Source organism: Biomphalaria glabrata, chromosome 2 (genome assembly GCF_947242115.1).
Source record: "Biomphalaria glabrata chromosome 2, xgBioGlab47.1, whole genome shotgun sequence".
Lineage (NCBI taxonomy): Eukaryota > Metazoa > Mollusca > Gastropoda > Planorbidae > Biomphalaria > Biomphalaria glabrata.
Window position 1 is genome coordinate 61,098,775 of NC_074712.1, and position 26,940 is coordinate 61,125,714.

Here is a 26,940-nt window from a genome sequence, read left to right on the forward strand (position 1 = left end):
TTTTTCTTTGTGTCCGAAGATTAAAGGGGGAGTGCAGTATTTCATTTGGCTACGTATTTTGCCAAATCCAACGCAGACATAACCGTTGTCTGCCGGGGGTCGATTTGAGATTTTCTTTTCGCCGTCTTCGTCTGTCTATGAAATAAACACTCGTTTCTTGTTTACTCTTTTTAATTAGTTCATCGTGACAAGTTCTAAGACATCTAGGTATTTTCATTATTCTACCTGTGTGGTTGTCACATGTATCGGTTTTAGAACACCCTGTAATATTTGGTGACTAGTACTCACTGAACCATTCCGTGCGGTCAGCACGAGATTTCGTTTGGTCAAGTAACTGACCACGAGGTGGACACCTCAGTTGACCATGGACTCTTGTAGATAGAGGAGCGTTATTATCTCCTCAGGTATATTGTATGAGCACTGAGTAATTATTATGTAGTATGCTGTTCTTTTCATTGGATTACATTTTGTGATGGCTTAAGTTGCCAATATCTTTTGTGAATTATTGTGTGAATAAAATCCATGTCTGCTACCATTGTGTATATTAATGATTCTAAATGTTGTGGTCGGAGAATCCAGTATGTTAGTGTTCTCACGCACCTGCAGATCTAGTGCGTGTGAGAAAGTATTTAGTTAACAAGTCAGAGAACATTATAGTAGTACCAGAAGAGGTATCTACAACACACAGAGACATTCGCGTCATCACGCCTATAACAAGAACCAGGCCGTGACAGTGGTGTATTCACCATGAACAAAATAAGAAGTATTCATTTCTTTGTATGGCATTTTTCTGGTTGGAAAGATGCTGCAAGTCGTTTTTAATTCTGTAAGTTTTTTTAAAATTCTTTTTTATTTTAAATGTCAGTAACTTGCGTTATTTGAAAATTTGTACATAGCATTAAATGAATCAGTAAATCGTTTAGCTATTTCTGAACTAAAGTAATTATGTAGATCATTTATCAAAAATTAAAAAAAAAAAGACTGGGTCTAAGTGTTTAGAGTTACGGATACTTGGATAGATATTTATTAGTTGGGAGCTCCAAATAGTTGAATTTATCTTCTTCTTATCTTATATAATAGAGACGTTACTTCAAAAAAGAAGATGATTACGTCCTACGCGTCATGCATTTAGTCATGCATATTAACCAATGAATTAAATTCTGCCAAGTCACTGGTTTTCCCGGCTAGCTCAGGCAACCCATTCAATGCTCTAATAGCACTAGGGAAGAAGGAGTATTTGTACAAATTTGTCCTAGCATATGGGACGAGGAATGAGCCTTTCAGAGTATTTTATTAAATTGTGTTTTTATATTTGAAGATTATGGTTCAGTGTTTTATGTATAATTGCTACTTTAATTTTGAGTCTTCTGTCCTGAAGGCTTTCTAAATTTAGTGATTTTACTTAAGGTGTTTCTCTAGTCAAATGTGAATATTCGTTTGTTATGAATCTCACTGCTCTATTTTGTGTCTGTTCCAGTTTCTTAATGTTTTCTTGAGTTGAGGGGTCCCAAACAGAGGATGCATATTCTATTATTGTATTTCAAATGACCAAAGGATAATTTTGTATAAAGTAAGAACATTATATTTATCTATATTATCTCTTCTACCGAAGAGAAATCTACTACCGAGGACAGACGTAGACGGCGGAAAGAGAACCTCAACCAACCACCGCGGAAAATGGTTACGTCTGCATTGGGTGTGGCAAAATATGTAGATGATAGCTAGGACCACGTAGCCACATGAAATCCTACACCTTTCTATAATCTTAGGGCTTAAAATCAGGCCTTATTATTATAGACCACAAGGTCTGAAAGGGGAACTTTACTTACTTTTATTATTATTATTATTATTTTGGAAATGAATTCATTTTCATTCTCGGGCAATGCCAGGGCGAGCTTCATTAAAAGGGAAACAGAATTTATTGTAGTCACTTTAATAGTGTCCACTTAGAAATTTTCTGATGATGTGACAGGTCTGCAGGAGTACTGCCCTTTGACAGGTCATAAGGTCCAATTAAGAATCTTAAGGTTTCGAATGTGTCTGCGTGGACAGTTGCCATTATCCCTTCGGTTGATAGAACAAATGGGTATATTGTTATTTTAGATAACTTCTATGAAATAGGCCCTGATCTGTACGCTTGCGAGTTTTATTTGTTCGGTAACTTCAAGGGTAAAGTGTGCAGTGACAACCCATACACAATTGAAGAGTTAAAATCGTACACTCGCAGTAGAGTTGTGGAGATCACACCAACTGAACTGACCCAAGTTTTCCAAATCACGTCGAGACGTGGTCATCCGTGTCTCGACCTTCCTGGTGGACACGTTCAACACGTCACTGGAAACTATGAAACACTGTGTAGGTTGTTAGTTATACTATTCTCTTTTTACTATTTTGAAATACAAATTGCTATTCTGTTTGTACTCCTGTAATCATACCAGGCCTCTTGTTTCTTGGCCACCCTGTAGTATCCTACACGCAATGCCAGACACTTCTCTGAGATCCTTTAAAAAAAAAAGATTTTCCTATTTTTTTTTAACCAGAGAAAAACCTTCTTACATTTAATGTAAATACAGACCAAGTAGGTCAAAATAGACACCAGATGTGTCCTAATCCCAAAGACACATACTAGAAGATTAAGTGTTTTTCAGAGTTTGGAAGTGCACAATTATCAAACAAAAATACAAAGACGAAATGTAATAAAATACCCAGAAAGACACAAAGATAAAGGCACATTCCTAGTCCCATATGCTAGGACAAATTTGTACAAATACTCCTTCTTCCCTAGTGCTATTACAGCATGGAATGGGTTGCCTGAGCTAGCCAGGAAAACCAGTGACTTGGCAGAATTTAAGTCATTGGTTAATATGCATGACTAGATGCATGACGCGTAGGACGTAATCATCTTCTTTTCTGAAGTTAACGTCTGTATTATATAAGATAAGATAAGATAAGATATCAAGGCATCAGGCATCAGATCATGCTGTAATAACAAGCTCATAACCAAACGGCAGATCAGGAAAGGGGGCAAAAAAGATTTAACGCCCATTCTCAAAAAATCTCTGCATCGGCGTTTCATTATATAGTAATAATAATAATAATAACAATATATCCCATTGTTATATCAATCGAGGGGATAATAACAACTGACCTCACAGACACCTTCAAGGCCCTTAACATTCCTAGGAACATCCTCGTTGCCTGTCAGAGGGCGGTACTGCTGCAGACCTGCCATATCACCAGAAAATTCCTCGGTGGAAACTGTTAAAGGGACTACGATGAATGTTGTTTCTCTTTAGCGAAACTCCACCCTAGCAGCGCCAGAGAATGACTACTCGTTCATTTCTAACATAATAATAATAATAATAATAATAATAATAAGGCTTGTCTTCGATTCCGATGATTAATGAGGAATGCAGTATTTCCCGTGGATACGCAGCCCCAGCTGTGACCTACATATTTTGCCACATCCATGACAATATATAATACTGCAATAACGTATCAACATCTTTATTTATGCCGCGAATTCATCTTTGTAATAAAACAACATTGGTACATGATTTTTCTACAATATAAATTAACTGATAACCGTTATGTATACATTCACAAGTCGTAAGCCTACAAAAATAATATAATTTTTTTTCTTACCTTGATCAGTTGTTTGTTAGTTGGCTACTTCTTCAGGGGCCAGCAACTGAAGCAATCGGCAAATGGATGAAGCGAGACAATAGAATACGGTGATGTCCTATTTATTTATCCTTACAGTAATCTCCACTTGTAACCTTAACATTTCAGACTATTTCCGGTTGCTGTTTTGATGCTCAGTCACTAAATAGTCGCCCTTGTATTAGACTTTCTGTTTCCTGTCCTACTGGATTAACAGTAGAACCTATTTCGTCAACTTTATTTCGTTTTGACCCCCCCCAAAAAAAAAGGTTACGCTTTTTATTTTGTTCTGAATGATCAATTTTTTTCCGATGTTGTTAATTATCGCCCCTCGGCCCGTTATTAAAAAAAAAAAGACTTAATTGATGAGCTGAATTAAATTTGAGAGCTGGAAAAAAAAGAAGATTGGTTCGAAAAGAAAGGAAAAAAAAAAAGGTATTGTGGGTCTATGTGAAGCTCTGTAACATATCCTCCACAAGCATCGGTCCGCGCCAGAGGGTTGGCCAAGGAGATCTTCTCGCTAACGTTGATAGACTCGGGTGAGATGAGGCACTGGGGGGGGTGGGTAGGGGGCAGGCAGGAGGGGATGGGGTGAGGAGAAATAGAAAGAACGTGAGTAAAAGGAGAGGAAAGGGGAAAGGGGGGGGGGAGAAAAATGCGGAGGGAAGGGAAAGAATTCAGGCAGCTGTTTCTGCTTGTTCCTGATTGGTTGGTTTCCGTTGAGCTGGGTGCTGCTATGTTGCAGACATTCCATAGTATTTATTTCTTTATCTTGTTGCCCTACTCTCTCTCTCTCTCTCTCTTTTCCTATCTCTTTTTCTCTCTTTCTTCTCTCCCTCCATCTATTTCTTAGTCTCTCTCTTTTTCTGTCACTCCAGCTCTCTCTGACTCTCCAGCTGTTTCTTTTTCTCTCTCTTTCTCTCTCTCTCTTTCTCTCGCTCTCTCTCTTTCTCTTTCTCTCTCTTTCTCTCTCATCCTGTGGTTACACCTATGAACTTACCTTTAAACTCTTTTCTCCTAACAACTATCATTATCCCCCCCCCCCTCCTCAATCAACAGAACTACCCTCCCCACTTTCAACTTGTGTCCCCCCTTCCCTACCCCAACGCACGTAGACCCCCCCCCCCCCCATGGCAATCAGTTCCATCCTGGCTGGAAATATCTGCAACCACCACCTGCTACAGATGGGAAAAAAAGGGGGGGGGGGCGCTGCCTATCGTAACGTTTTAACTTGGGGCGGAGGGTCGACGGCTATAGGAGAGAAGGAAGCGGGGGGAAGGGGCAAAGGAATGAGAGGATTTGACCAGTTGATTTGTTCCTGCAGATAACATTCACACCCACCATAGTTTTGTCTCAGGGTATATTTATATAAACAAGTGGTTGAATGCATGTACATTCGTCCCAGACCTACCTGCCCCTTCTCCCAACTAGGAATAGCCAGCCCCCCCCCCTCTCATCAGTAGGGCGTTATCCACATGGTGAGTAGCCTGACATGCATCAGATGTTAAGATGAAAATGGCCTCTGTAACCCATTATGTTCAATATAATAATAGGCAAAGAGTTATGTAAGACAAGAAGTACAGAAAAAACGTTTTTATAAAAATCCACCTCGATTCTACAAAAAGATGCAATAGGTGTGACAAAAGTATCACAAGAATCCTCATAAGTTCTAAAGGCAACTAACATTTAAATACGGTCACCAGCTAGCTTTAAGGTAGGCCTACTTATAACATACTTACACTAATAGAGTTGATGTCTCTATTGTGATTTTATATTATTTTAGGGATATATTTAAATGTCGGTATTTTCAATCACCATGGACCAGCTTGAGTGTGGGTCTATGTTAAAATTCTGTCTAAATTGAGAATTAAAGATTGATATCTCCTTACACGGAGCAATTTTAGATACAAGTATGCCAATATTAGATACATTGTGGTTTATATAGAGACATTAAGATTGATATATACATATATGGAATAATTTGTGATATATTTCAGGTTTCGTGGAATAGAATGTTAGATATATTTGAATAAGTGTATGATATTCGTCTATGTAGGATTGACTAAAGGATTGTCTTGTGTACAAAAGATGTCTACCTCAAACCAATAGAATGTTGAATAAAACTCTATTGGATTGACTGTCTAGACTGTGTAGAATTATGAGGGATGGCTGCCTGGTCGTGCTGTATTCGAGCTTAAATTGTCGTTCGGTCGTCTGGATGGTCCAGATCTCATACCCTGCCGCTCCCATCCCCCGTCGTCACGCGGGAGGTTCGGACTAGGAAGTAAATTATCTTCAACTCTGAAGGAACATCCGAAACATGTCAAACATTTTATTCAACAGAAGTGGAATTTGAAAGTCTACAGAACTTGTTGAGTATGCCCTAAGACCATTGATGCAATCCGATAATAGACTAAATGATATTTCTTGGTGAAAGGGTTCGTAATATACCTGCCAGTGGATCTCAAATTCCCAAATCTCAAGTGCCCATAATGGTTTGCTCTTTCTTCGCTGCAGCAAACAATGTAGATTTATGTAAACGTTAATTCTTCGCCCATCGCCCTCTGCTGAGAGGACCGCTTATATTTTACACTGTCTAGTTATAAACATACATACACACATATTCATTCATTCAATTATTCAGTTTTCACAAGATCTCTAGGACAGCCGAACGGATTGGCATGAAATTCTGTACACAGGTGCCTCTTAGCACTTAGGTGATAGCTAAACGGTTTTGAAAGATTGGCAATACGGGCGCCGAATAACCGCGAACCTTCTATTAAACCTTTGTAGCCTATTCTGTTCTGATGTTTTCCCAAAATGCATGTAGTCATTGTATACAGCCTATATGCAAATGTTTAATTGCAAAAAAATATATTTCCTTTTTATGGCCTGTTGTGTAACAAGATCACCCCCCCCCCATCCCTGGATCATCCAGTTCGTTTGATGTATGAATATAAAAAGAAAAAGTAAAGTTCCCCTTTCAGACCTTGTGGTACCAGATGATGTAAAGGTCATCTGATTCTGTGGCCTACAGTTAACGAGGGTGTCATGTGGCCAGCACAACGACCAACGGCCTTTACTTTTCCCCAACTAATGTCAGGTACCCATTAGAGCTGGGTGGACTCAGAGGCGCCCGAAGATCCAGAAATTTAAAAATCCCAGTCTTCACCAGGAGTCGAACCCCGACCCCGGTTCGGAAGTCAAGCGCTTTACCGCTCAGCCACCGCACCTCCGATGTATGAATATAGTATTAAGTTAACATGAAAACGCAGTAAGAACAGATGTTAATGATGTTAAATTAGCCTATTTTTTTCCTTTTAACTCCAGTTCCGTTAATGTCCTTTCATTTGACTCTTCTATTTGTTAATAATCATTTATCAAACCCACCAACTAAGACAATTTAGATAACTGTTATCCTGTTTACCTTAACGCCCACTAATAAGGCAATAAAGGTCCACAATCTCACCAATTAAATTTTCTACTGCCAGCGACTGCTGTGCAACAATCTGCTTTGTTTTAGCTGCCATTAAAATCAAACCAGCCATCTCATTCACACAATGGCACTAGGTAGCAGTGATAACAGTGCCAAAAAAAAAAATGTGCTCCTTGTTTTACATGGCTTACTTGGATGACCTTCGTGAAGTTACGTGAACTCTGGCCAGAGCACAATGACATTTTGGACTGCTTACGCTTTAGTGTTGCTACGTTGATTCTATGTTTCTGCTAAGTTCTACTCCAAAACTGTTGGATAATCCAACATCTTTAAAAACAAATAGTAAAGTTCCCATTTAAGACCTTGCGATCTATGGGGCAGATGATGTTAAGGTCATCTGTTTCTTTGTCCAACGGTTAACGAGTAAGGTGTCATGTAGGCAGCACAACGACAAACCGCCTTTACTTTTCCCAACTAAAGGTACTCATTAGAGTCGGGTGGACTCGGAGCACCCTAAAAATCCCGAAATTCAAAATCCAAGTCTTCACCGAGATTCGAACCCAGGACCTCAGGTTCGGAATCCAAGCTTATACTATTCGACCACTTCGCCCTCGCCCCCTAACATGTTCACCATACTTAAAATGCGTCTTCCTGAAGCTTCAACTAGATCTATAACTAGATGGTGACTATTGGGCACAACCAAGAGATTTCAAAATGTCAGTTCTTTTTTTTTTTTTTTCTAAATCACATATTTGCTTTTCAAACTTATTTCATTGTTTGAACTACGGAGGCCCAACCTTATTAGACCAAGGAGCCCAAACAATTTCTGCGACTGGCCGCATTACCGCCAATATCGTAACTAGTACAACGAACGCAGTTAGGCGGCTGAATTATGTACTGTAAGTGGAAATTTCGAAGTGCCGACTTGCACCGCGTTAAGGACCGGATATGACCTGCAGGCCGAAGCTTGGGTATCCCTGGTTTGAACAACACACACCGAAATTATAAGCAATCATAATTCCAGGAAAGGTAGTAATGGTTTCCTAATAAGAAACAGCAGTGGCGTCACTAGGGTCGGTGTCACCCGGTGCGGGCCGCACCCTGTCAGTGACGCCACTGAGGTACAGCGTATGCAAACTTATAGGAAAAAAATGGTATTAGTGGATTAATGAGGAGACAGCGTTTAGGTCCATAGCTCTGAATTAGGGTCTGTATATTTATAACTTTTAGTTTAGACTAAATAAGCAGCCAGTCTCCCCCCCCCCCCCAAAAAAAAAAAAAAATCTTTTGTATTTTGAGTTTTTTTTTTAAGAAGAAGATCAATTTCTAAGCTAGCAAGACCAGTCTGTACTGGGCTTCTTTAATACATAGAACCTACATAGTTACCAAATCAACTTCGGAACTTGCAAAGAAACATAAAAATATGAAATAAATGTGTAGTTCTAGATCACTACTAAGGGACTGGAAAGAAGCTTACGTCACTTGCCTATTTAAAAAAGGAGAAAAGTCTGACCCAGGAAACTACAGACCAGTATCACTAACCAGCATCACATGTAAAATCCCAAAACATCATAAATCACTTCTGAATTATTAATATCTTGTCTGCATACAAACGCGGCTTTATGAAATATAGGTCCTAACAAACTCAAATAATAGGCCTAATTGATGATTATTCAAATGAGTCAATCGATGTCATTTAATAAACTTATTTCAGGCATGGACAAAGTTCTTTAAAAAAATTACCAAATTAAAATGGTGGGTGTTAGGCCTACTAGTTTACTACACCAATGGGTTCAGGATTTCACGACAGGCAGAGAACAAACTGTAATGGCTCTAAATCAACACCGTTAACAGTAAATTTCTAATTTACATAAACGATTTACCGAATTGCATTAGTCCAGACCCGGAAGTCAGATTATTTGCAGACGATTGCATAATATATAGAACAATAAAAACAACACAAGACACAGAAATTTTACAAAGAGAATTCGATGAATTACAGAAATGGGAATCAAATTGGAGCATGTCTTTCCACCCAGAAAAATAAAATTATAAGGAGTTACAAGAAAGCTAAAACGAATAAAAACTAGATATCTTATTCTGATAAATTATTCTTAAACAGACTAAAAAATCAATATTTTTAGGTGTTATAAAAATTAAAATTTAGCATAGTATCCTCAAATAGACACACTCATCAAAATCAAAATCAAATAAAGCACTAGAGTTCATTAGAATATTTTTTAAACAAATGAAATAAGAACATAAAACTATATATGTTATTAAACCTTGGTTACGTAAATGATAGAATATATGCAACCTCTGTTGTGAAACTTGGAAATCTGTACACAAAGAAACCAGATTAAACGCAAAATAGATCAGTGAGAATTTCAACAACTAGATGAATGTGGGTCGTTAAGCGAAGCTAGGATTTCATTTGTTACCAGTTGAATCTCAGTGCAAGAAATCTATTTCAATAAAAAATCTCATCCTTGGCCTCGGTATATAATGTTAACTTGACACTTTGAACTGGCACACGTCTATCTATACACGTAGATACGTGAGACAGTCTTAAGACAGGGAACTGTAGATAGGTAAACGCTGACACATTACAACACAACGCCGGAATACTTACACAGAAGCTAACATAACACTTAAACGTACAAAATCTGACTTCGTCTAGTCAAGCACATACAGACTTCGCAATCAAAGCTTCATGCACATATTTATCTGAAAAAACAACAACCCATATACACCCAAGATTATAATAATAGTCTTCATATCCAGACTTACACACATAGGCCTACTTTCAAACAAAATAAATCTCACACACATATTAACACACATCTTGATCTACACACATACCAAAATAAATGTAGATCTAGATACACACACATACCAACATGCATCTAGATCTATACATAGGTCTATCTTATCTTATCTTATATGATACAGACGTTACTTCAAAAAAGAAGATGATTACGTCCTACGCGTCATGCATTTAGACATGCATATTAACCAATGACCCACACACATACTAACATAACCTAGATGTACACATATAGGCCTACTAACATAAAAAAATCTAGATCCACGCATATACTATCATACATCTTGATCTATACACATACAAACATAAATGTAGATATATACACATACAAACGGCTAGATGTCACCTCACACTCACATAATCACACAAAACCAGATCAACATATTTATTTACACAATAAAAAAACACATGCTCACACACAGCATACTTTCACACTCATGCTCACACACAGCATACTTTCACACACATGCTCACACACAGCATACTTTCACACACATGCTCACACGCAGCATACTTTCACACACATGCTCACACGCAGCATACTTTCACACACATGCTCACACGCAGCATACTTTCACACACATGCTCACACAGGAATACTTCGCAGTGTTCACTCACACAATCATTTACGAAATGTCAATGTCAGGACCTTGAATCAATCCCCCCCCCCGCCCTCTTCTATCTCACTCCGTTAACAGAGCAACGTGGGACAGCCAGAACTGCACAGAAAGTTTAAGGGGGAGGGGGGGGGGTAAAGAATTGTTATACAAATAACTTTTTTGAGCCACCAAGGCAGAAGCCTTCATTGTGAGCACTTACCAGTGTTTGTCACGGCACTCAACAAGCGAGTCTGGTATCAACATGTTAGGTCATACCAGATCAGGCCAGTATCAACATGTTAGGTCATACCAGATCAGGCTAGTATCAACATGTTAGGTCACATCAGATCAAGTAAGTATCTACATTTTAGGTCTCCCAAGATACAAGTTAGTTCGACATGTTAGATCATACGAATTAAGTTAGTATCAAGATATTAGGCCATTCAAATTAAGTTAATATCCCCATAACAAATTTGCATAGTATCAACATGTTAGTTCATACCAAATCAAGTTACTATCAAAACATTAGTTCAAGCTATATCAAGTTATTATTAAAATATTACAAGATCAAGCTTCACATAATCTCTGCCAAGTCGTGGGTTTTCCTGGCTGATTCAGGCAACCCATTCAAATCTCCAATAGGGCACGACATGGCCTAAATTGTGCCGATGTGCCAAAAACTCAAAACTCAATTCTCTAATGGCGCTAAGGAAGAAGGAGAACTTGTTCGAATTAGTCCCAGACAATGGAATAAGAAATTTGCCCCTAATAAGAAAAATAAGACTTTATTTCTTGGGGTCCTTAGCTATATCTTGTGTTGCCTGTTTGTAAATTCACTTGTCGTAATATGTGATTATTCTAGAATGTAGATCTTTATTACGAGGTAATATCTTTATTAAATATTGTCCTCTGAAAGCTTGTCACTTGACTGGTGTTGGGAGATAAGTTGAATTTGTCCCCTTTATACTTTGTAGGACGCCCATTTAAAGTTTTAATTTAACAATAGATAGCTATGAAACGTTCATTTTTCATAAGCACTTCCCTGACATAATGGTTAGCGTGTTTGTTTGAGGTGGCTAATGAGGCTTGAACACTCGAGCTAAGATATTAATGACCCAACTTTTTTTTTTTTACAAATGCATTTAAAAAGCGATTACGGTAACATTGACACGGTCTAGACAAGTGATAGGACCGCAACGTATTGAGAAGACCATGAGAATGAAATTGCGCTAAACAAAAACAATTGGTACAAATATTTCTAATCGTACAGATTTTGCAGAGTCACGCTAATTTTGAATAAAAGAAACACATCTGTATTGCTAACACATAATACATTTTTCTCAACGCGTATTATATTGATATATTGGTGTATTGAAAATAAATTATACGAAAGTCCGAAACTACCTAGCTCTATCGTAATTATGAAAGGGGAATAATTGGCTTTTTCCCTACTTACATGGTATGAACATGGTTATGTTCCATGATAATTGGGGCATTCTCCAGTACAGTTGATGGACCTCAAGGTTTTGTTGTTTTTTTTTTCAGAAAATTTACATAACTAAAAGATCAAAACTAGAAGGGGTCAACACAGTCATGTCATCACCTGTCACATGACTCTCGTCTTAGGGGTGCTGTGACAGTTGGTGTGACCTAATCCCTCCACTTTTCAGTAGCAGGATATCAAGGGAGAAGCCAGCTGATTATTTTATGCTGTTCAGTCAGCGTTTCTTCAGACTAGTCAGTACCTTGAACATAGCCAGGATTTTTTTCAGGGGGGAGGGGTTGGGGGGGGGGGAAATCCCCTGGCTACGCCCATGCCTTGAAATATGACTTTTGGCTGAGTCATGTCTAACACTATGACCTAACCAGCTCAGCTCTTTACAGTATTGACGAAGTTTTTCCTTTTCTCTTTGCCAGATTGTTGACTTGTAAAAGTACAAACTCATTTATTTTTAATTCTTGGTATTTGATACCCATCTTTTTTTTTCTGTACTCTCAAATTGAAGATAGTAGATCTACATAAAAGTCCCACAAAATTTCACTTACATTTCTATTGCATACCATTATGATTTAATTTTTCTTGAGAAGCAAATAAATGTATAGATCAATTAGTTGTATATATTGAACTAAGTCTTTAATCCCATTGTTTATTAAGTCGAAGACAAGAATTGAAATTGTAGCAAGATTTCATTTGCTCTATCATACACAAGATTCTCCATTTATTCCCAGCAACAGAGAGACATTCAAATAATTAACCTTTGGCTAGACCAATATTAGAGAATGCTTCCTGTTAGGGGCTGCTACTCTTAACTCAAGAAAACATCAAGAAACTAGAAGAGACGCATAAATAAAACCATGAAACTTATAGCAAGGGAATATTCACGTCTGACTAGCCAAGTGTTTCCAAAAACGTTTTCCTTAACGGAACACTTCACACATTCTGAGTATTTAGTTGAACACTTTGTACATTCTGAGTATTTAGTGGAACACTTTGTACATTCTGAGTATTTAGTGGAACACTTTGTACATTCTGAGTATTTAGTTGAACACTTTGTACATTCTGAGTATTTAGTTGAACACTTTGTACATTCTGAGTATTTAGTTGAACACTTTGTACATTCTGAGTATTTAGTTGAACACTTTGTACATTCTGAGTATTTAGTTGAACACTTTGTACATTCTGAGTATTTAGTGGAACACTTTGTACATTCTGAGTATTTAGTTGAACACTTTGTACATTCTGAGTATTTAGTGGAACACTTTGTACATTCTGAGTATTTAGTGGAACACTTTGTACATTCTGAGTATTTAGTGGAACACTTTGTACATTCTGAGTATTTAGTTGAACACTTTGTACATTCTGAGTATTTAGTGGAACACTTTGTACATTCTGAGTATTTAGTGGAACACTTTGTACATTCTGAGTATTTAGTGGAACACTTTGTACATTCTGAGTATTTAGTGGAACACTTTGTACATTCTGAGTATTTAGTGGAACACTTTGTACATTCTGAGTATTTAGTGGAACACTTTGTACATTCTGAGTATTTAGTGGAACACTTTGTACATTCTGAGTATTTAGTGGAACACTTTGTACATTCTGAGTATTTAGTGGAACACTTTGTACATTCTGAGTATTTAGTGGAACACTTTGTACATTCTGAGTATTTAGTGGAACACTTTGTACATTCTGAGTATTTAGTGGAACACTTTGTACATTCTGAGTATTTAGTGGAACACTTTGTACACTCTGAGTATTTACCTGATCACTTGGCTTTTTTTTAAAGTACAGGTTAATTCACAGGTAGTCTACTAGTTAATTATTCCAGTCATTTGTGGAACAGCTTATCAGGGCTTACAAGGGTTCTGCGGAACATAGTTTGGGAAACACTGGGCTACATTAACATCATTAGTAAAATCCCTAATCTTAGAGACACTTCAGGACAGAAGACAAAAAAGTAAAGTAGTAATAATACTTAAAACACTGGAACCATAGATGGGTTGCCTGAATCAGACTAATGACTTAGCAGAGTTTAAGTATCTTATTTGCATGCACTCCTACACACACATGGATATGGAAAGGATTTATAAAATTCTTTTTTTTTTAAAGAACATCATCAATATATATATAAGACAAGATAATGTGTTTATGAAGGCACAAATAAATGAATGCTTTTAATGACTATCAGGTTAATTAAAAAAATAACTAGAGAAACCAAAGTGAATTGAAATCCAATTATATTTATTTTGAAAAAGTATAGCTGTAACATTTAGTTGTTTAGAAAGTAAATCAAGTTTATGTAGTAAAATATGTTACACATTGTAACAATGTTTACAGAATTTTACAGGTCAGTGTTATCATAAGCTAAAAACTAGTTCTAACACTAAATACTCATTAGATCTAGTAATGGTGCTCTAAAGAACAAAAATATTTGCAAATGACATGACATACAAGTACATCCTGTTTACAACAAGCAGCCATTATTTTAATAAAAATTGTATAGAGTTTGAAGCCTGTTGAATCAGAAAAACTGACAGGCACCGTTTTAAAGAGCTAGAGGATAAATCTTTAATACAATCTATAAAATATACACAGATAATCAACATTTTCTAATTACAGAATGAAAAAAATATTAACTATCAATATACAGCTACTAGAAAAGTAGTAATAAAGTAAAGTTCCCCTTTCAGACCTTGCAATTTATAGGGCAGATGATGTAAAGGTCATCTGTTTAGGTGGCTAACTTATCGAGGGTGTTGTATGGCCAGCACAACGACAAACAATCTTTCCTTTTCTCCAACTAATGCCATGTACCCCCATTAGAGCTGGGTGGATTTAAGAGGTGCTCTAAAGATCCCGTGATTAAAAATCCTAGTCTACACTAGGATTCGAACCCAGAACCCCTAATTCAGAAGCCAAGCGCTTTACCAGTCATTTTCCACAGCTACTATGGTGGCATTTTTAAAACATCAGCTCTTCTGTTAAAACTATGTGATGTAGAGAGAACTTAAACATAGAAGCAATACTACTATGTGATCTACAGAGAGAACTTAAATATAACATAGAAGCAATACTAGTATGTTGTAGAGGGAATGGGCAATGTGGGGCCTTAGTTCAAAGGTCACAGTGTAGAAGCTCAAATAGCCCAATACCAGGCTAGAACGGATAATAAAATCAACCTCAGAGATTATAAAACTTTTCAAAAATTTAATTTTGTTGTTCTGTTAGCAATATAAGTACAAAGAATAAATACAACAATATTAGAAACACAAATGTTTTGAAAACTCAAAGAAAAAATGTAAAAATGTTTCATCTTGTAAGTCATGCTATGTAAAAGAATTTATCTTTCAAAGCAGAAGAACATGGGTATAGACTGAAATTATTTTAAAAAGCAGACAAACCATTTTTTAAGCCCCAATGTTTAAGGCTGGCTTAGATGTGACCTAGGTAATGTGTCTTACCTGACACAGAGACCAGCAAGATATAATAATATTAATTCACAAAGTTTTATCTGCAGTTTTCTTCTTCAAATATGCACATAAATAAAATAGAATGGGTGTCGGGGGGTGTAGGAATTGTAGAAAAAAATATATCAGATCTCACAGATAATGTAAAAGAAAAATACATTGATACATCTGTAAATGTTGAAGATATATATATATATATAAAACAATAACAAACAATCGAATCAGATTGATCAAAAAGTTAGAGGCAGTGTAAACATTATGGATTGTCAACAGTTCAGTATCCAAGTGGACAGCGCAAACTAAACTCTGAGATGATCAAGAGTGATGCCAGTGTCCAGTTGAACTTTCTCAACAGTATAAGGAGCCTCTGTGACAAAAAAAAACAAAACAAAAGACAAATAACGCTACACGTTATGCCATATTGAAATACAGAAGAGTTCTGAAACTGACACACAAAAACCTGTCCAGGTAACTCTTGCTCTCCTGGCAATCAAGCTGGCAATCAAATCATGAAATACAATTCATATGAAACAAAATGTATGATTTGTTTTCTATAGTTGAAATGTTGTTTTTTTTTGTTTTTTTTGGTGTCGTGCACTAATTGTTAGACCAATTAGTTTAATGATAATGAAAATTATTATTATTATTATCTAAGGGGGTCAGAAAAGCTCTCTGTTATTGCAGTTTAATTAAAGAATGATTTATGCCTTCATAAAGAGGTTGGTCTTAACCATTATATTATACACTTTGTTCTTTCATTTTCAAGCTCATGTAGTATCTTATCTTATATAATACAGAAGTTACTTCAAAAAAGAAGATTACGTCCTACGCGTCATGCATTCAGTCATGCATATTAACCAATGACTTAAATTCTGCCAAGTCACTGGTTTTCCTGGCTAGCTCAGGCAACGCATTCTATGCTCTAATAGCACTGGGGAAGAAGGAGTATTTGTACAAATTTGTCCTAGCATATGGGACGAGGAATGTGCCTTTATCTTTGTGTCTTTCTGAGTATTTTATTAAATTTTGTTTTTGTATTTGAAGATTATGGTTCAGTGTTTTATGTATAACTGCAACTTTACTTTTAAGTCTTCTGTCCTGAAGACTTTCTAAATTTAGTAAATGTTATAAGCCTTCATAGAGTACATACTTTTTCATTTGTTCCAAGGAATAAGTACAATTTACTTTCTCCTGTATTCAAGCAAACAATATATACAAAGTACAGTCATTTATTTTCTTTGTTTTTTTTTTAACCCTATTCCTGACAACCTTCCTAATAACCTTAGATAGGATAACTCCCACATGCATGCTAAATACAAAGGTTGATATAACTTCTTAAAAGATCATACTTTAAATTGAAGGCTGATTTCAAACCCAACAAGATGGAAGTCAATGTATAGGATGTGAAGAGATATAAAATAGTACATGTACTGACCAACTGGTAGGAACAGCCTTTCTCCAGTCAGCTCTTCTCGAACAGACTCCACACAACTCTTGATGGTCAACAAGGCACCAACAGACAGACTGATAGGGGGCTCGCCCACGGCTAAAACATTACAATGGACAGACATCAACATTTTGAAAGTGAAAAAACAAATTAACAACATAAATGTGGGACAAAGTATTTCACACTAAAAAAAAAAAAAAGGTGCTATAAAATGGTTAATTAATTGTAAGTGTCTTGTATGTATGTTGTGTGTATTTTGTTTGTATATTGTATATAAATTTAATGGACATTTACATTTTAAAAATTAATTTGACAATATTATTTTTAAGTTTTGGAGGATGTGTGACATAGGCTTAAACTGCTTGGTTACCTATCAAGGGCGGTCAAGTTTCACACCTGAGCTGAGTTGTTTTTACTGAGTACCTAAAGGCAGGACAGAAAACCTCCTATTTACCCCTTCCTTACACTGGTCCACAAAAGAGATTTACCATGGGGCACTGAGCGTGTTACAAGCATCAAAGTATCATGCTATAAGCATCATAGTAGCACTATACAGGGGCAATTAAAAAAAAAAATTGTAAATAAAGAGTTGTCTCATTTTGTTTTATACCTTTAGAGCTAAGAATTCCCACAGGGTTAGGCGTGTCTGGCATAAAGTGAATCCTCCAGTCAATTGGAATATCTTTAGTTGTTGGAGGTTTATATTCCTGGTGTGTTAAATAGATCAAGTTAGTTCAGTACATTAAAGTATTTAATAACATATTAATACGTCAAACAGAAAAAAAAAAGTAACATCATGTTTCAGAGCCACTCACCCAAGTGCCATCATTGAGAACAAGTCCACTCTTCTTATCATAGTGAAAATCTTCAGTCAGATAAGCTCCAAGGCCCATTACAAAGGCTCCCTCAACCTGACCAATATCAATTATGGGATTGATGCTAAAAATAAGAAACAAATATGATGGTAGTAGCCAGTAATAGAGTGATAGATGTCAAGTACTCTAAAGATCATGAACACAACACGAACGAAAAGTAGCCCATACGGAAGAATGACTCTGCAGTTACTGATATATGATTTGATTTGATTTTTGATTTGAGGCACATCGGCACAATTTAGGCCATGTCGTGCCTGCAGTCCCTTAAGGACTACTCTCTCTCTAAACAACAAGGGCCAGATTCTATACAGTCATATAATTAAAATCAAGGTCTATTCACAGTTAAAATAGTAAAGGTAGTAAAAATTTAAATATTTGGTAAAAATCTAATGTAAATAGTGCATGTTCACAAATTCGGAAATCAGATCTTCGTAGATAGCCCCACTTCCCGAATAAAGCCCAGTACCTTCCCAGGGTCGACATTATTAAATAGTGTTTTTAGATTAGTGGCTCTAAAATATTTCGCCCTGACATCCTGGTATCTGGGGCAATCAACGAGGATATGTTCCACGGTGAGGCAAGAGTCACAGCACTCGCAAAGTGGGGGCTCCTCTCTCTTCAGTACAAAAGAGTGCGTGATGTAGGTGTGGCCAATCCTAAGTCTGGACATGGTCGTGCTACCACGCCTTGTCAGCCCCTTAGATGTGGGCCGTCACCTGACATCCGCCACAATCTGCCTGAGTTTACTGTGAGTCTCAGCCTCCCGTTACTGATATATAGATAATTACTATGAGTTATTGTCAATCAAGACATTAGATGTGTAAAACCACCATACAATTTAGTTGTACTCAGTTATTGGGACATACTTCTATTATGGTCAGTCATCAAGCTTATAGGAAATATTTGTAGAAGAAACATCAGGAGTTATCAAAAAGCTGCGCCACAGTATGAATGAGGTGCATGAGATGGCTGAGTGGTTTAAATGCTTGGATGATAAAGTGAAGGTCCTTAGTTTAAACCTTAGAAACATTACTCTAGATATGTTTTCTGATCTTCTTATCTTATGAAATACAGTCGTTATGTTAAAAAAGATAATTACATTCTAGGTGAGTTCCTAGGTCAATCTAGTCATGCATGTTAATCAATGACTTGATTCTGCCAAGTCATTGGTTTTACTGGCTGACTTAGGTCTATGTAACCTTGGTTGGAAAGAATTAATTGTACAGAACACTTTTTTTTATTATTATTTAAGCCTTTTTTTTTTAATTGTGAAAGATTTTTTAGACCTCAGTAGTATGCTACTGTTAGAAAAAAGTGTGACAAATAAAATGTTATCTTTTTTTAAGAAAGATTCTCCCTCGTTGAACAAAAAAAAACTAAGCTCAATGATAAAATGTTGGCAGGAATTAATTTTTTTTTTGGTTCTGAAATATTGACCATTTAGTTGTAAAATTTAATTTACCATTCCCCAAAGTCAGCCATAATATCCACTCTCCTGACTTGATACTCGCCAGTCAGAACATCTACTTCTGTCTCCACTACCCCAGCACAGTAAGTGTGATATCTGTACATGTCGTCTGCTTTGTCAGACCTTTGGAGATTCAGACAAGACTAAATAAAAAACCAGTTACTCCAATATTTGGCCAAAATTAAACAATAATTAAGTTTATAAGGTTAAGGTTCATTTTATAATTAAAAAAAAAAAAAGTTTTTAATAGTTTTACAAATAAATAAAAAAGAAAAGTTTAAAAAAAACATAAGATTTTGACTACAAAGAAATAGAAGAGTGCAATAGTTATAATGGTAGGGGAAATGTTCAAAACTCAGTTGTAATACGGTCATTTAAATAAATGGTAAACAAGATTTTAAATTAAATTGTATTTATGTAAAAAAAAATGTTACAGCTGAGCTATATATATGACATTAAAACTTTAAAAAATACATTTATAGAATTGTTTAAAGCTAGGGAAAAATGGTGTTTGTATTTAAAATAAATCTGTACAGAAAAATAATAGGCCTATAATATAAATAATAAAATAATAAAATTATTTTATTTTATTTAATGCCCATTGCCTTTTGTGTAATACCATCAGAGTAATAAATCTTAGAGTTTCTACATGGTTTTAAATCTAGCTTATGCCACTATATCTTTTAAATGAGATTGAGTTATAAAAAATAATAATAAAATAACCATTTAAAAGAAAGACAAACAACCTACTTAAACTATTTTTAAGTAAAAGAAAAAGTAAAATTTAAAATTGAGTTAATTCAACCAATTCCTATAACTATTGAGCTAAGACTACAAATACTCTCAGTACACTGACTTTGCTCGGGCAGACAGGTCAATGCTGTTGAAAAAACAAGCTTTCAGCAGAGCTGGCCAATCAGCATCAGGCATTTTGTCTCTTATTGGTTGCATTCTTTGATTGATTTCATTGCATGCATTTATGGCAGCCTGGAGATAGTTTGGTGAGAACAACAGTTTTAGCCTATACTCAATTCACAAAGTCAACAACAACAAAACAAAGACCTTAAGTGTGAAACATTCAACAAGTTAAAATTTATTTGGATCGCAGGAATGAATTAAATGTATCTTTATGTCTCTTCCATTTATCATCTTATGAAGGCCAAACTCCCCATTATTTAACAATTTTGACAAACAGTTAATCAGCCATACGACCGACAAGTCTAACAAAAACTTAGATGGTACAATCTTTTACATTGGTGTATTTCTGCAAGTCAGTTCTTAATTTTAAACCTTTTTTTTTTCAGCAATAGTTTCAGGGTAAGCAGAGTGTAATGATCAGGAGACAATAATTACAATTGGTCCAAATGAGGACTAAAGATCAATCTTGTGGACTACTAAATGTAATCGGTATAGTGAATGATTATTTCCGACAAAGTAAAAAGGAATGAAAAAAGGGAGTGTTGAAACACAGAATGATGGAAGACTTTTAGCATCTTTGAAAAACACTGTTAGAAACTACTTTGAGTAGAGTCCAAATCATTCAAACTTGTAGAATCTGAAGCTTTGCTTACTTTATTATTTTTATCTTTGTTTTTCTCTCGTCTTAACTAACAGCAATGTTTCCAAAGCCAGAAAGTTATGCCTGGTTCCTGATCATTTCAATCAAATAGTTCCCTACTACTGTACATATTTTCTTTACATACAAATAAAAAGCTGGTGGTTAATGTTTCAACGTGCTGCTGTCAATCAATTTCCAAAGTACTTGCATGGCATATTGTATGTTACATGTATTGGCATCAGAAGACTAGTTTGGGTTGGTGTGACTAGTGATCTACAAATAGTGGCTGACTGAAACCTTTCCTGTCCACCTCTTGTTATGTTTTGTTATGTTCATACAAAACAATATGGATGTTGCTAACACTTTTACTTTATCCTTTTTTTCCTAGTATATCTATAATTTCTAAATAAATCTGAATTAAATTTATCTTTCTTTTCTAAGTTTTGAACATAATTTTCAAGAAAGTTGCCCAAAAAATGTTTGTTTGTAAAATGTTTTACATGTTTAGGATGTTCCTTCAGAGTTGATAATTACTTCCTAGTCCAAACCTCCCGCAGGACGACGGGGGATGGGAGCGGGTAGGGTTTGAACCCTGGACCATCGATAAATCTGAACGACAGCCCAGCACGCAAACCGCACGACCAGGCAGCCCAAGAAAGCTTGGTATAGAATTGTGGTATTAAGCAAACACTTATTCAATGATACTGAAGTACCCTAATAAAAAATATCCACACATTTGAAGACTTCTTGAAAAAGGGAGGAAGCTTTATAGGAAATCCACAATATTTTGTTACATCCGTAGATGAAGTTTACAAAGAATCCTTTAAATTGGAGATCAGCCCTGTTCTTTCTCATTTTGAATTGAGTGGCTTTCAGGGCACATTCTGTAAAGAAGCCTAATTTGAGACTCAAAGAAAAGCCCTTGCTAAACAATGAAAACTCAATTGGACTCCCTGCAGACAACGTCAGAAGTGCCAAATATGCAGGTTAAAACTTGGTTTGTGTGGTCATTTGAACTACTGTATTCATCGTAGACAATACCTTCAATAGCCTAAAATAGCATTTTCTACAGAGATTTAAAAAGGACCTAACCTTGACACACAACTCACTGCCAGAGCTTCCTCCAGTAAAAGTTGGGTTCGGTATCACATTGTTTTGACTTGGTCGGACTTTGATGAAGTGAAGTGGAATATTCAATGTCTTTGCCACAGCTTGGATCATCTTGTGATAATAAATTAAATTATTAGTAACATCTTCAAATCAATGAAGAAAATATAACTAGCTTTTAAAAACAGTTTCAAGGCATTTTACACAAAACAATATATTAATTTTTATTTCTTTCATGAAGTAAATGACTAAATGACTGACGCATAGGACATAATCATTTTTGACGTAACGTCTGTATTATATAAAATAAATCAACAGATAAAATAATAAAAACATTCTAGTTATCAGGAGATTAAGCCTGCTGGTAGTGGTAAATATGATATGTGTCAGAAATTTCAATACTAAAAATATTTCAAAACATTCGATTCTCACTAAAGGCACTTTTAGGCTATTTTGCAACATGTTTTCCACAATAAATGTTGAAACTTAAAATATTTGAGATTGGTTAATGAAATTATATTTTAAAATTACTTTTCATTTGTTAATTGCCCCTGTCAGGCTAGACTAAGTTCCCTATTTTTGATAATACTTTATATTGTACCGCCCATGTCTGATACAGTTCTTTCAGTGCTCCTACCATAGACTTATTGCTATAATCCTGCTCCTCAAATCTGTACCATCACAAACATTTTTCTTGAAAATTCTTTCCATACTGGTATCATTGATCTATGTGTTAAATTTATATCAAACGGGAACAAAACTAAAACTTTAAAAACTCTTGATTCATAAAACCTACCTTGGTGTGAAGTCCTTGACCCATCTCTGTCCCAGAGGTCATGACATTGACAGTGCCATCCTCTGAAAATATGGAGACATTGACTGTGTGCCCAGGAGGGAAATAGTTGATATGATACTTGACAGCACACATTGTGATCCCACGTTTACGCCACAGGTTATTCTTAAGAAGAGAAATAATTCCCAAAAGTCAGCAAGGAGATAAGCCTAAAATTTTAATACATTTTGACTCTTAGCTCAGTATAAAATTAAACCATCATGAAAAAACAGCAAATATTTTTTTCAATCAGGAACTTTTTTTTTATTCACTATAGATATATTCATCGATAAAATAACATACAAAAAGCAGGCTTGAAGTTTGAATTAGAATGTCATTACAATTAAGAGAATGATATTAATAGACCTCACCCAACAAAACGCAAGTGGAAACAAAGCACCACACAACAAATGGATCTCATTCACCAATCGTAAACAAACAACATTTAGCCATGTGATTCTCTACCTCTTCTATACAAATTACGTAATCCATAAAGGCTGTCACATGATACATATTTTTCATTGTTTTATCAATATATTATCACGTGGCTGAGGTCCAATCCCAGTTTACTGTCAACTCATTTGCACAAAATTACTTTTTTTTAAAAATTAAAAACAAAATTCAGCCAAACGGGACCTAAAACAACAATGGCTAAGACCTGTTAGGAGAAATAATTATAGTCTTGGTGTTTAGATGACATGCTAGAACATAAACAGCAATAGTTAAACATTTATCTTATAAAATATGCTTTACTTACTTGGTTAAAGGTGCCTACTTGTCGCATGCGCTCAGTGACCTCCGCAACTTGTTTTAGTCTGTACCACAAGTCTCGAACGGTACAATGTATCAGCGACCGCCCAAGAATGTCAACCTGTAAGTTATCATTATAACCTTTGCACTACACAACCTTTGCACTACAGACTCTTATCAAGAATCATGGAAATATATGTGAAATATTTTAGATGTTCACAACAGTTTCTAGTAGATCAATTCTCTCATTGACATATTTGACTCAACTTCAGAACTTTACAGAATCCAAGGTGTGGGTAGTGTTAACAAAGCCATTCTTGTTTTTTTAAAAAAGAGGCACTCAATACATCCACAGGGAGAAAGAGCATAAAGGAAGGGTTCCATGTTGCAGATGCCATTCACAACAGGGTAGAAAGGGTGAAAATGCAATGGCGCCTGGTGATTACAGATGCCCAATCTGTGACAACAGTTTAAAAGTCAGCAGCATTACAGCTTTTGTCAGGATATAGCACTGCATTTAGCAAGTTGCCTAAGGTCATTCAGGGTGGACTTTTTGAAGTCTTTCAAATTTGGATATAGCCTCAAGGCTGCCCAGTAAGTGGACATGACAAAAGTAACCACAAATACTTGATACAATTTAGGTCAGCAGCATAACAGCCTTTGTCAAAATATAGCACTGCCATCTAGCAAGTTGCCCAAGGTCACGGACTCCTCAGTGTGGATTTTTGAAAATTTTCCCATGTTTTCCATAGCCTCAAGGCAGCAGAGGATTGGATTCAGAGTTTTCTTCTCCAAGATGGGTTAGCCAGCCAAAGCTAAAGAGACCCTCCTGCCCAAAGCTTATAGGTTAAGGCACACATTTGTTAAGAGTTAGACTGGTTGTTAAAAGGCTATGAGAGACGCAAGCCATTGGAAGCAATGGTGCATACAAGCACTATCTCTTGAACTCTTGAAGCTATAACAATCTTGTGAGCCTTTAAAATATATTCTCAATACATGATGTTTTGAGCAAATGAATAGAATATGATTTAAAAAATGACTCATTTATCATTATAGACTTTTGAATAAAAAAAATTAGAGATTAATCCTATTGAAAAACAGAAACTAGATTTATCTTTTCAGCTATTCCTTCTAAAATAAAATAAAAAAAAGAGATATGAAAATAGGCTTTAAAAATAAAAAAGATTTAGGTCAAGTAAACTTTCTTAGGGAAACATTCTTTTTACTTTCATAGTATTTTTATTTTTTTTTTGGATGTGGGTAAATAAATCATTTAAACAACAGTTTATGCTATTACCTGCCCTTTCTCATACAAGTTAACCTCTTTAAAAAGTATTGGATGCATGTTGATTTCTTTAGCAGCATGTTCTAGGATTGACTCGATTACAAGTGAAGCAGGCACTGAACCTGCAATAGAACATAAGTCAATAAGTCTTGTCAAATATCTCAGTAAAAAATGAACACAAGTTTGCTCTTAAGAAGTGTTCATGCAACATTTAACTGCTGTTGTTATTATACATGTTAACGAAGGCCGAGTGAAAGTGGAAAGTATTCAATTGGTTCCAAAATCTAAAGTAATATTACAATCAATCAAACGACTATGGTTCATAGAACTACAGGATATTGAAAATGAAGTTGACAAACATTAGGAGAACTGTTTACATTCACAAAAGTTCTGTTTTTGCTTTTTAATCACTTTTGCTTCTTAAATGATTGACTATTTTTTCTAAGTTGAAAATATACCAAAAGAAACAAAGTAAAATTGAACTTGCCAGTATTTGTATTGCAGATGCTGCCTATAATCTAATCTATTTAGTTTTAGAGTAATTTTCCTTATTTTAAAAATGGTGTACATGCATGAGCATAGAATAAATATAAAAAATGCTGGTTCACTTTCAGGAAAACAAATGCACCTAAATTGTGTCAAGAACCACAGAGGATGAAAAAAATTGAATTTTTCAATATGGCTCTCAGTTTATTAAGATTGAACATGACAGCAGATGTCAAACAATACAGGCAACATAAAACCAGATAATTGGAAAAGCAAAACACTGTAGGGAACAAGTCATTGGAAAGAAATACATTTTACCTACTGAAATAATCTTCCATATAATTTTATTTTGTACTAAATTATAAATACTTTTTGTCATATGAATTGTAAATGATTTTGAGCTGCGCTGAATAATAAAAGAAACAGTTCAAGTAGTAAAATATGGGTCTAGACATCATACCTGGTGCTCTGCAAGGCATGGCTGTTGGCTTGTTAGTCTTGACCAGTTGGTGAACTATCTTCCAGTTAGGAGAGAAATAGCCTGGATGGACATGGAAGAAAGACATTTCAAAATGAAGGCCTTAGCTTGACAGAAATATCCAATGAAAATGACAAAATTTAAGATGTTTTGATTTAAAACTAAAAAAACTTATGGCCTCAAACCTTCATCCACTGAGTGCACAAACTCATTCACAAGAAGTGAAGGTTTAAATCCACTGTCTATATACATGTCTAAGTCAATGACTTTTAATTTACCATCTTTACTGAAGCCAGCCTACACAAGAAATAAATAGCAATAAATAAAAGCTTCTAGATATTTTCTCTAGATTTTAGACAAAAAGAAAAGTAAGTAGTATATAAGGTCATAACACAATGGTTGCTTGATAGTTTTACTTTATTGAATTATGTATAGCAGTGATGTCCAAAATACAGCCTGCAGGCCAGATCCGGCCATGATGTGATTCCATCCGGCCCGCAGAACCATCGGCACAAAATATAGAAAATCCCCCTGCCCCCCTGAAAAAAATGTTCAAAATGTATCTTTACCTACATTAGGGCCCTCACTTTTTTTCTAATGGATTACTACCAAGACATTTAACATTTGTGCATTCATGAAATAGGACTATAGAATCTACTAAGAAAAGTGAATGGATCTTTACTTTTTTGTAGAACATAATACCATGGCTAGCCAACATGTTTGTTTTTATAAATAAAGAACAACAGAACTTGCGCCATTTTTTTACGGGGAGAAAGTTAATACTGTCCTCTTTGTGATTGTTGACTAACATTGACCTTAGGGTGAGGTAGTTAACATGTCTATCTGGTTGTTCCATAGATGAACCTGCCTTTGATAGCTTATCAGCCTTTTCATTTCACATGATACCAATGTGTCCAGGGATCCACTGTAGTGTGATATGATATTTAATTTTGATATCATCTGATGGATTATCACAATAAGTGTTGTCAACTCTCTTGGGCTGTTTGAGATGCTGCTGTTAAATGCTTGCAGAGTAGATTGGGAGTCTGTAAAGACAACAATATCTGATGGTGATGGCACTCCTTCATATAATTATTTTCCACTGTCTGTAATGCTATGGGAATTGCCTCAATACTCAGGTTTGAAATAAAACAGTTTCAG

At 35.6% G+C, this 26,940-nt stretch overlaps 2 protein-coding genes across 6 annotated transcripts in view; both read right to left on the bottom strand.

Moving 5' to 3' along the window:
• The window catches only part of LOC106053190 (uncharacterized), a 127,927-nt gene extending 123,742 nt beyond the window's left edge, over window positions 1-4,185 (bottom strand). For all 5 annotated transcript variants that reach the window (XM_056021771.1, XM_056021775.1, XM_056021774.1 and 2 more), the window contains exon 1: window positions 3,646-4,185. The gene's annotated coding sequence lies outside the window, so the exon portion shown is untranslated. The remainder of the gene's footprint in view (window positions 1-3,645) is intronic.
• Window positions 4,186-14,246: 10,061 nt separating this feature from the next.
• Window positions 14,247-26,940, bottom strand: part of LOC106053189 (uncharacterized) — a 39,193-nt gene continuing 26,499 nt past the window's right edge. The window contains exons 23-34 of the mRNA XM_056021778.1: window positions 25,965-26,076; window positions 25,762-25,842; window positions 24,828-24,937; window positions 23,538-23,651; window positions 22,745-22,906; window positions 21,934-22,062; window positions 20,140-20,270; window positions 19,278-19,406; window positions 17,756-17,879; window positions 17,551-17,647; window positions 16,929-17,039; window positions 14,247-15,860 (exon numbers count right to left, since the gene is read on the bottom strand). Of these exons, the coding sequence (XP_055877753.1) occupies window positions 15,793-15,860; window positions 16,929-17,039; window positions 17,551-17,647; window positions 17,756-17,879; window positions 19,278-19,406; window positions 20,140-20,270; window positions 21,934-22,062; window positions 22,745-22,906; window positions 23,538-23,651; window positions 24,828-24,937; window positions 25,762-25,842; window positions 25,965-26,076 (1,368 nt within the window). The 3' untranslated portion in view covers window positions 14,247-15,792. The remainder of the gene's footprint in view (window positions 15,861-16,928; window positions 17,040-17,550; window positions 17,648-17,755; window positions 17,880-19,277; window positions 19,407-20,139; window positions 20,271-21,933; window positions 22,063-22,744; window positions 22,907-23,537; window positions 23,652-24,827; window positions 24,938-25,761; window positions 25,843-25,964; window positions 26,077-26,940) is intronic.